Here is an 11,017-nt window from a genome sequence, read left to right on the forward strand (position 1 = left end):
ATTTATACCATTCTTTTGTTATTATCTTTATTTTTTTTGTAATTTTTTTATTTATATTTTTTTAAATTATTATACAAAGAATAAGTAAATGTTATTTCAATATAGCAATTGTAACATTGTTCTATTTTTCTACTATGTTAAAAATAAGTATGAGATCTTACATGTTTTCATTAATGCATATGATCTTTATTATATATCAGTATCAATTTTTTTATTTACAGTTATATTTTTTACTCATTGTCAAAAAACACATTAATAACACCTACATATTAATTCATTTAAGTTAGAAAAGAAATTATTTGTCCTACAGCTAGGTAAGTCGAATGGACATATAACACTTTTTTTTGTATTTATTGGCACAAATAGTTCTTGATTGATTTAATTAAATGCATGTATATAATTTTTTTATTTATAATTAAGATTTTTATTGCAAAATAAAACACATTTAAAAAACTTATATTTTTTTTATCAAAAAATTATCTAAGCTGCAATAAAATACAAGTCAAATAACTAGTTTTAGCTAAGTTGCTAGCTAGCTCCTTGTAGACCAAAATTGCAACTATTTATTTATTTAGATCATATTTTTAAGGTCTCAAAGAAAAAAAAAAGTCTTTTAAATTAATGCACAACGAAAGTAATAAAAATAGACAAATTATAGAATTAGTCCTTGATGTATTCACCCAATTCCCAATTAAGACCCAAACAATTATTTTATCAATTAGGTCCCTTGATTAGATCCTTTAGTCCCCGTCTCTGAACTCCCCCCATCGCCTGAATGATGCCCTTTTAATGCGTGCATCAAACAAATTGGGTGAAAAATTGAAGTAAATTATTATTTAATTTGACACTGTTATCAATATTTTTAATCTTAAAAACCATTATCTTGATTAAAGCTAGCCGTCAATACTTTCTCAAACTATCCAAAATATCTTACTAAAATACCATTTCGTTGTGTACATTATTAGTGAGCAAAATTGAAAAAATTGTCTATAAATGAAGAATATATATATATATATATATATATATATATATTCAATAAAACTAATAATGTCCTATAAATGAAGAATATATTGCACTAAAAACACAAAATAACTAAACATATATAAGCAAAACATTGATTTTTGTTTTTTAAAAAACTATCCTAGTAAATTAAAAATATTAATGGAATAGTATAATTAAAAAAAATTAGTAAAACAACACAGCTTAAACTTGTCACAATTCAAAAATATAATATTTACCGACCCTCCCACTCTCTCTCTCTCTCTAAAAAACTGCCAGCCCCTCCCTCTTTAAAATATCTATAAAATAACTGGTTTTCACCATAAAATACCTATAAATCACATCTCCTTCATCTCCAAGCCTCAAAGCATATTTTTCTCATCGAAATCCTAAAACAATACTAGTTTTTGCTATAATTTTTTTTTTTTCAAACACATTATTTTAATATATTTCAGCACGAAAAATATTTTAAAAAGCAATCACAACTATACTCCCAAACATATCATAGTTATACTTCAGTTTTCATTAGCATGCTTGTTAATAAATTATTTAAAATAATTATATGAAATTATAGTCTAAATATAACTTAAAAAAATGCTAATAAGCTTATGATTTGTAATATTAGATGATGCGTTTATAATTTTTAATAAAAATTTTAAATATATATTATTATTTTATTAGAATGAGCTCGATAAACAACAACCTTTTCAAGTATTTGTTGAACAGTTTATTTTGGAGTTTAACCTAACATTTACGTATTATTGTCGTATAATATTGTTAAGACGTGGATTATAGATAAATGGGGCTATGTACTAGATGATAAAGTAGCAGTGGTGAATGGGTATGGATATATTTTTCTAAAACTTTTTGAGGTCACCATAACTTTTAATTTTAATTTTTTTTGCGTTAATAGCCAAAAACACTAACAAATTATTTGGTCTAGGAACTCAATTTAAGAATAGCTGTATAATTAACGAACTGAATCGATATTACTCCTAAAATTAAAAAGCAGCGCCCACTCCCCCTCTTTCTCTTTCTCTCTCTCTCTGAATTTGTCTAAATTTAACTTTGATGAAAATCAAACCGTCGGAGGAGGAGGAGGTTTAGGTTTAGGGTTTCGGTAATTATTATTATTATTATTATTATTAGTGATAGAATTTGAGCATGGAGCCGCGTGTCGGCAACAAGTTTCGTCTTGGTCGCAAGATCGGTAGCGGATCCTTTGGAGAGATCTATCTAGGTTTGCTTTAAAATTACTGTTTCTGTTTATCATTTTCCTTGATAATCGGTTATTATTTTTTTAATTTTCTTTTATTTTATAGGTACAAATATTCAAACCAACGAGGAGGTTGCCATTAAGCTTGTGAGTTTAGTGTTTTTTTTTTTCAAAAAATAAATTCTTTTAATTGATTAAATCCTGGAAAATCGGAGATTATCATTGATGTATTTTGATGCCTAGGAAAATGTGAAGACAAGGCATCCTCAATTGCTGTATGAATCCAAGCTGTACAAGATGCTGCAGGGAGGGAGTAAGTAGTAGTGACCTATATGGCCTATTCTTCTATTCTTCTTATGCTTGGGATTAAGTAGAGGCTTTGTTGATGTTTTTGTGGTATTTGTTTGTTAAAGTATTTGATTAGTTATTGTGAAATTGGCAGCGGGGATTCCGAATGTTAAATGGTTTGGTGTTGAAGGGGACTATAATGTACTTGTGATGGATTTACTGGGACCTAGTCTTGAGGATTTGTTCAACTTTTGCAATAGGAAGCTGTCTTTGAAGACTGTGCTCATGCTTGCTGATCACATGGTAGTAGGAGTTTATTAATAAATTGGTATCCTGTGTTTTGTTTGGTTCGTTTATGATGTTGTTGTGTTTGTAATTTTACTGTCAGATTAATCGAGTTGAGTTTGTTCATTCCAAATCCTTTCTTCACCGAGACATCAAGCCAGACAACTTCCTCATGGGATTAGGGAGGCGTGCAAATCAGGTCTTGGGTTTGCACTTTTTCTTATTTGGATTTATTTATTTATTTGATTGTTGTATGTTTTTTGGTCCATCCTGTTGCTTAATGTTTAATTCTGTTCAGGTCTATGCCATTGACTTTGGGCTGGCAAAGAAGTATAGAGACACTTCAACACATCAACACATTCCTTACAGGTTAATCACTTGCAACTTCAAATAGGTCATTTCATTACATATCGCAAATTTATAGGATACTGCCAAAGGTATAGGTTATTGTTCTTCAGCTGTTTGACCTTGCCTCTATGGTTTTATATACTAGATGGTTTAGAGGGCAGTTTTTGATGTACAGTAGTGGAAATCAATTTTTACATGAATGGGAGTTAATTTATATTTGTCGTTTATGTCAATTGCAGAGAGAATAAAAATTTGACTGGAACTGCAAGATATGCTAGCATGAACACTCACCTTGGCATTGGTAAAGATTATGGCTACTTCTTTTCAGCCCCCCCTCGTTCCTCCCTTTTTGTTTAGAATATTAACTTGATTGCTGCCAGCTGTAAAACTAATGTTTCTTGATTTCTTTACTTCTGTATTTTGTAGAGCAAAGCCGTAGGGATGATTTAGAATCACTTGGTTATGTTCTTATGTATTTCTTGAGGGGAAGGTGAACACGCCTGTCCTCCAATATTATCTCATTTCACCCTTGTTTCTTAGTTAATTTTGTTGTGACGACATGTGGTTTTAGTCTTCCATGGCAGGGACTGAAAGCTGGTACAAAGAAGCAAAAATATGAAAAAATTAGTGAAAAGAAGGTGTCAACTTCTATTGAGGTATGCAGGGGTGTTAGGATAATTTGTTGATTTGAATTGTAAACATTCATCTTATGTAACTGAATTGGAAAATCCTCATCAGGTGTTATGTCGGGGTTATCCTACAGAATTTGCATCCTACTTCCATTACTGTCGGTCGCTCCGTTTTGATGATAAACCAGATTATGCATACCTGAAACGACTCTTCCGTGATCTCTTTATTCGTGAAGGTTCGAGCTTTGCTTTTCAATTTTTACTATATGATATTATATAGGACCAAGAGCAATGATGGTAATATTTTAATCTTTTGAATCCATCTTATGATTTTCCCAATTGTTTGACTCTTTTTTTCTTGCTTTAGGTTTCCAGTTTGACTATGTTTTTGATTGGACAATTTTGAAATATCAGCAATCACAGAGTGCTAATCCTCCAACCCGTGCACTTGTAAGTACCAGTATCATTGTTACTCTCTCTGGGCTGCTAGCCTTTGACTGATCATCTTTATAATCCTACTATTATGTTTGACTTGGTGTATTTATACTTTCTACAGGGTCCTGGTGCTGGACCAAGCTCTGGCATTCCTCCTGGTGCTAATAATGTTGATAGGCAGTCAGGTAGACATGTTGCTGCTTGATGGCAAACTGAAGATTTTGGATTTATCACCTAAATATTTCATGGGGGATTGTTTGAATTTTTTTTTATTTTTCACCGGGGATTTTAGGAATTTAATGCTTTTTCCACTTGGTTGTTTTAAAAAGTCTTGATTAGGAACATGTTTTATTCCTACTCAGTATAGTTGATTTTGGTTTCTACGTAGAGAATATTTATCTTGCTTTTTACAGGAGTAGAGTGTTGATGTTGGATATTTAATTCCATTTCTTTCCCTCTTTTTTATTTTATTTTATTTTATTTTATCCTTGGTTTCCCTGTTTTCTATTTTCTCTCCCCCATCTTATCCCCTCTCTATTTTTTATATCCCATGCTTTTCTATTCAAAGCTTTTCCATATGATTCTAGTTTTGTGCATCCCAATGCGTAAGAAAATGTCATTTTGGGTTTTCACTTAAACACAGGTGGGGAAGAAGGTAGACCTGGTTGGTCTTCAAGTGATCATGCTCGAAGAAGAAACACTGGACCTATAGTGAATTCTGGAAATCTATCAAAACAAAAAAGCCCTGTTACAAATGATCTATCCTTATCAAAAGATGCCACTGTAAGTTCTACACTGCATCTGCTCATGATTACAAGTATTAAACAATTGTAAATGCCTCACTTTCATAGATGGATGAATAATGGCAAAGGTAAATGCCAGTATTGCCCTTAGGTTTTTTTTCCTTATCATTCCTGGCTCAAGATCATTCTTTGGGTGCCTATGGACATAAATGCCAGGCAGACCTTACTTTGGAAAGAGTTTATTAGAACCTTTTTCCTTTTCAATTAAGTGCATTTCATATCATGGTGTGTGATTAGTATCTCAATTCTGTCAATGCATGTTGCCATGTGTGTGGGTTTAAGATGTGCCATGCTTGTAGAATCATTTCCTCCATGAACAAACAATCTCGTTGCATCTATATTTGATGCTCAATATTGTTACTTGATAGTTGATTTGTTAAACTTGCGTGGGCCTGTGCAGTTGTCCAGCTCAAGATTTTTGCGATCTAGCGTGTCATCAAGGCAACCTGTTATCTCAAGTAGTCGTGGTGCAGCCCTTGTGAATGATTCTGATCCTTCGCATCCCCGCGCAACCGATTCAAACTTTGCAATGCTTCAGAATGGGCAAAGAATTTCACCTGCTTTATTATCTTCAGAGCAGAAGCCCTCGTTCTCTGGTAGAAATACCAACATAAAGACTTTGGAGTCGACTCGGAGGGGCATTGAGAGCTTGCATGTCAAATACTGATGGAAGGTTACGTTATTAGCTGATGTCAATCACAAATGCTCGCTGCTGTAAATTTATAATCAGATACTGTAATTGCATATTGAGTGATGTGTTGTCTTGCTAACCTGTGCAATGCAGTGCGTGGGGACTGTTCTATTTTTATTTTTGAAGGAAAAAAAAAAAACAATATCCAATGTGGAAGATAGCAGGAGTTTGTGGATGTAAAATATATTATCCCTAATCGTTTGTAATTGATGTGGTCATAAAATTAGATTACTTCCAAATAATCTGTTGGTGTTTCTTCCTCTTCAAAATTCATGGAAAGTTGAGGGAATATGGTATCCATGACTTTGCTTGATAGTTAATTGAGCAGAACACATTCAACAAGAAGCCACATCTTTTTGTATTGGTCACTGATGGCTCGAAACTATTTCCTATCACAGTCGATTTGAGACTGAGAACTGCACTCAGCCACACTTGATATGTCGTCACTTGTGGCCTTTATTGCTAGAATCTAAGTTGTTAAGCATAATATTTAATTTTTTATATTAAATAGAAATAAAATATACAAATAACTAGGAGTACAAATAACTTTTCCTAGAATAATCCTTCAAATTCATCATTGAGTCTTGGTTCATCTATATTATTGTTATTGTTAACCATTAAAAACGATGCTGATCTATATTATTGTTATTGTTAACCATTAAAAATGATGTCAGCATCTTTGCACTTCACTTAGCATCTTTGCACTCCACTTGTAAAAGCCCGGCCTAACTTGCTATATATTGTCCGTTTTGAGCCTTATTACCCTCACGGTTTTGTTCCTGATGACGCGAGTCTCCTTTTGAGCCTGACGTCCCAAAACGCGTATGACAAGTTAGCAACCAACACTACTAATAAGGCTAGCTACCAACTCCTTACCCTCTGATGTGAGATATTACAATCCACCCCTCTTAAGGAACCTGACAACCTCGTTGGCACAACCATATAACCAGTGAGGCCGGCTCTGATACCAAATGTAACAGCCTGACCCAACTTGTCATATATTGTCCGCTTTTAGCCTTACCGTCCTCACAGTTTTGTTCCTAGTGACGCAAGCCTCCTTCTAAGCCTAACGTCCCAAAACACGTATGACAAGTTAGCACCAACACTCTTAATAAGACCAGCTACCACTCTCTCACCCGTCGATGTGAGATATTACACCACTTATCTCTGGTGACCTAACACTATATTATTAGCCGACTCAAATAAAATAAGACAAGAATCAATTTCCAAAATACTTTGAATCTTTATAAAATCATAACTAGTTGTTAATGGCTTGTTCAACATTATAACATTTCTCACACCATTATAATTCTTCAGAATTTTATTCTTCTCTTCCTTCTCCCTAAATTGAGATGAACCACCATATTTTTACCTTTGCTCTCAACAACTACCATCTCTCTCCTACAATCCTATAATATTATCGTGGTCTATCTAACAATAGATAACAAGTATTTATATACTATATCACACTAAACACTATCAAAATATATATTACTTATAGAAAATGAAATAAGATAGCATTCATCCATGATTACCTTGCTATCTTACTTTAACCACTTCAATTTTTAGGGCTTGGAGTGTTTTTCTGTCTTAAGCCGCAACTTCTCTATTGACTCACTGGACACCATATTCTCACAAATATCACTATCAATGATCAAATTACATACATTGTCCATAATGGTACAAGTTGAACATAAAAGACTAGTTTGTAGTCAATCTTAGCCTAAATCACCCTTAGGAGAAAGCAAGCTTTTTTGGATGACTAAGGTAGCATTATCATCACCTTGCAAAACCTCATCATTATCATCACAAATAGAATCACTTGTATTCTCATTATACTCTTCTACTAATAGATTTTTACTTGGGCAACTCTATTTTGTGACACTCGGAAGTTTGATGCCCCAACTCATCATATCTGAAACACCAAAATTTAAAACTATATCTAAAACTCAAACCCTGACCTCACATGTGGTTTGTTTAGCTGTTGATTCAAGATGAACAAGTGACTTTTAATTGTTGATGTACACCTCTTTATTATTTTTGTTAAATTGGAAGCCACACATGTTATTGACCATAATAACTTTTTTATTTCTTCATAGTCAAAACTCTCTGATAAGATTTTGAAACTATCCACAAAGATTGCAAAACAATACGTCTTATATGAACAATTATAATCCACTAAAGTGCCTAACAATCAATTGCTCTTTTGTTTCTCACATATCATTCCTAGTCATGAGTTGGTAGAAATCATTGTAATCATCAATAGTTATCTAGCCTTACCTCAATGTATGAATTTGTTGGTACAAAGTCTAAATGTACTCGAATGGAAGAAAGAGCTCCTTCATCTTCTTCCACTCATTAATATTCAGTTTGTTTTACTCTTTAGAGACCTCTTCAATTGCTTCCACCAAGTAAAAGCTCACCCTTTTAATATAATAACAATGAGTTTCACCCTCATTTGCTTTGGAACTTTCATGTACTCGAAAATCCTCAATTTATAAAGTTCTAGTAAAATCAAGAAGTTTAATTTGAAATTCAGAGTCTCTTTGATGTTCTACCTGGTCGAAAGGCTGCCTCATTTAGAATAGGTTATTGGTATTGGCTAGGAACTCATGATCACTCTCCTCTTGTTCTCGTTGGGTGTTTTCTGTCAATTGTCAAGTAAGCTATGTGATGAGCCTTTTGATATCATCAATTACTAGCTCTTGAATGTTTGTCTCATAAGGAGAAACCTCCTAATCTTCATGAACATGTTCTGTTTTGATGTAGATGAAAGCGAAGAATAACAAGATTTATTACAAGTTAAAACCCTTAAAAATCAAGAATACCATAATTATCAAGGAGACACCTAAAATACTCTATTTTTATTTATTTATATCTCACTTGCCAAAAAGCTATTACAATATTTTGTATAAAAAAACTATAAAAAAACCTAGTAATATTAAATAGGAAAAATAAAATAGAAAAAACCAAATCTCTTCAAATAGAAAAAAAACCTAAAAAAGCATAATAATATAGAATAAATTTTTTTCTTATTTTTCTAAAAAGCTTTTGCATCAATCTTACCGGATTGAAAATGACTTATCCTCAAGTTCATATTCCAGTCAAAAACCGTCATTCACTGTGAACATCCCTTTGCATATGAGTCACCCCATCTTATCTTCCTATATCAAATTCGAGTTACTATACACTGCATAAATTTCATTGACGATCCAAATTAAATATCTCTCCTTCATGAGGCAACAAATTGCAGGAGAAAGAGATTCTGATTCTCTTCATTGTTTCTTTTTAGCCATGGACGAAGATGTGATACGTTTTTGTCCATTGCTTGAAAAACTGTATATAAAAAAACAGACATGACATTACCAAACATGAAAGGAAAGAAGAGAACACGAGAGCATCTTGTTGTTCCTGAGATACCTATGAAAGATTAGTTGTGCTTTTAACCTTTTGTTTTCTGGGCAAACAAAAAGGTTAAAAGATAATTCCTGCCGCTAGCAACCAGATAATCCATATCAATTCATGCAACTCAAAATTGTTTTTGAATTTTTTTGTCAATAACAAGGATTGGCTTCTTGTTTGAACTACGAGACAGGCAATCTAAACTAGCAAAAACATAGGATAATCATCCACAATCTCATCAACAGAAGCATCTTTTGGTCTTGGAATCAAGGTGAAATATAGCATGAACCAGAATAGTGATGATCATAAGGTAAAGATTCCATGTTCGGAACAGTCCACTCTGTTTAGATCTTGCTCACAAGTGAGAGTGAAATATCAAGCAGAGGCGGTGTATACATAAAACTCAATTCCCATAGATTTGGCTTCCATGGAGCACAAAGAAGAAAGCTTACTACTTGCTGTAAATATATAATGGCATTTAAAATTCCCAGAAGAGAAAATACATCTCACGGCATCATCTCTCTTCCAAAACAACGCTGAAGCAGTGTAGTCTTTAGGAAGGCATGCGAGAGGGAGGAAGAAGTGGCCATGGATCACCTCCATCCATGAACCACTTGGGTGCAAGTGTCCTTGATCCACCTAATGCTCTTCCTTAAGGTCCCCTTCATCTTGCCCTCCATTGCATAGACCTTGTAGTTAGCAACCCTTCTTTTCCTTTTCAGCTCAGGATCATTGAAACTCCATCTTTTTGAAAATGACCCAAGATTGCTTTTCCCTTTCTTGATCTTCACTTCGTTGCCCAATTGATTTGGCTGTGCAGAAACCGCGTTGCTGACACTGTAAGACCTCAAATCTTTCATGTTTGCAGGTGCCGCCTTGTCTCCATGGTATCCCTCCATCTGTATCCTCCCTTCCCTGCATGACCTAGATCTGAAACGCTCCATCGGAAAGAGAAAAAACAGAAATTATCATGCACAAAAATTGAAAGATTCAACAATCAAGATGGGGCAATTGGAGAGGCGAGAAAGGACAAGAAAATATTTTTAATTTGCTCGTGATCCCAGCTTTCTTTAGCAAATATATTCCAGTTTTAACGGCTTCATTTTTCTGTAATAAAAATAAGTCCGTAATTTATTGTGTAATTTAACCTCTCAATATATAAAAATAAAACAAAAAAAGATTTGTTTTTTTATTTTATTTGAATTATAATACCCAATTTAATTCATCAAATTAATCTTTTAATTAGCCAGTTCAAGATTTTAACGGCTCCATATTTGAATTTTTTAAAATTTTTTCTTTGTAGTTAAAAGTTGGATTGAGTTAGCAAACCAGATTTTTTCTAATTAAGGTATTATAATGTTTTTTTTTTAAATAAAATACAATTTATGTAAAAATTCATTCCTAAAAGTGTTCGAAAAAAAGCATAAATTAACAAATATGCCGGTCAAAAATACCACTAACTATGAAGGAAAGATAATCTATCACCAAGTTGGTCCTTGGTACATATAAATTATCTTCGCCCTTGATTATAACTTTCGCTAATTGTCTTATTGTATGATGGAGAAGGCGGAGACGATGGAGGGTCCAATTATCATTTTCCTGTTTCAAAAGGTCGTCCATTTGCATGAGGCCCATTTGAATGGTCTTCGTTGGGCACCATGAGCCAGTTAGAATTATGGGACTTGAATGGTCAACTAAGACAAAAGATAAGTGCTTATAAAGAATGGCTCACCACGGGTCACGGGTTGCATCAATTTTTTTAATATAAAAAATATCTAGTCTTTACCAATATATTTTCTAATAAAAAAAAGTTTTAAATTATGTTAGGGTTAATTTGATATGATCCAATTGATCTGATATATCAAAAAATAACTCAAATAACTAGTAAAATATAGTTTGACTAAAAGAAAATCAGGTGACA

General features: G+C 33.0%; 2 protein-coding genes across 2 annotated transcripts; one reads left to right on the top strand and one right to left on the bottom strand.

Moving 5' to 3' along the window:
* The first annotated feature begins 1,854 nt into the window (after positions 1-1,854).
* Positions 1,855-5,936, top strand: LOC133702168 (casein kinase 1-like protein 2). Its single transcript, XM_062126421.1, has 14 exons — positions 1,855-2,239; positions 2,322-2,362; positions 2,459-2,528; positions 2,658-2,806; positions 2,892-2,987; positions 3,087-3,157; positions 3,376-3,437; positions 3,563-3,626; positions 3,708-3,792; positions 3,875-4,001; positions 4,133-4,215; positions 4,322-4,385; positions 4,844-4,983; positions 5,404-5,936. Exons 1-14 carry the CDS (start codon positions 2,164-2,166, stop codon positions 5,668-5,670), a joined length of 1,395 nt encoding a protein of 464 aa, XP_061982405.1. The 5' UTR covers positions 1,855-2,163; the 3' UTR covers positions 5,671-5,936.
* A 3,439-nt stretch (positions 5,937-9,375) lies between these two features.
* LOC133701247 (uncharacterized) lies at positions 9,376-10,211 on the bottom strand. Its single transcript, XM_062125093.1, has one exon. The coding sequence runs from the start codon at positions 10,038-10,040 to the stop codon at positions 9,690-9,692; it is 351 nt and encodes a 116-aa protein (XP_061981077.1). The 5' UTR covers positions 10,041-10,211; the 3' UTR covers positions 9,376-9,689.
* Positions 10,212-11,017: the final 806 nt, after the last annotated feature.

The sequence above is a fragment of the Populus nigra genome, chromosome 8 (assembly GCF_951802175.1).
Source record: "Populus nigra chromosome 8, ddPopNigr1.1, whole genome shotgun sequence".
NCBI lineage: Eukaryota > Viridiplantae > Streptophyta > Magnoliopsida > Malpighiales > Salicaceae > Populus > Populus nigra.

What these genes read in the sequence shown, in the direction of transcription:
- LOC133702168 (XM_062126421.1), top strand. Translation starts at nt 2,164, where the DNA reads ATGGAGCCGCGTGTCGGCAACAAGTTTCGTCTTGGTCGCAAGATCGGT. An exon ending in TAGGGAGGCGTGCAAATCAG is followed by an intron (nt 2,988 to 3,086) that starts GTCTTGGGTTTG and finishes AATTCTGTTCAG; the next exon opens with GTCTATGCCATTGACTTTGG. An exon ending in AGGTGTCAACTTCTATTGAG is followed by an intron (nt 3,793 to 3,874) that starts GTATGCAGGGGT and finishes AATCCTCATCAG; the next exon opens with GTGTTATGTCGGGGTTATCC.
- LOC133701247 (XM_062125093.1), bottom strand. Translation starts at nt 10,040, where the DNA reads ATGGAGCGTTTCAGATCTAGGTCATGCAGGGAAGGGAGGATACAGATG.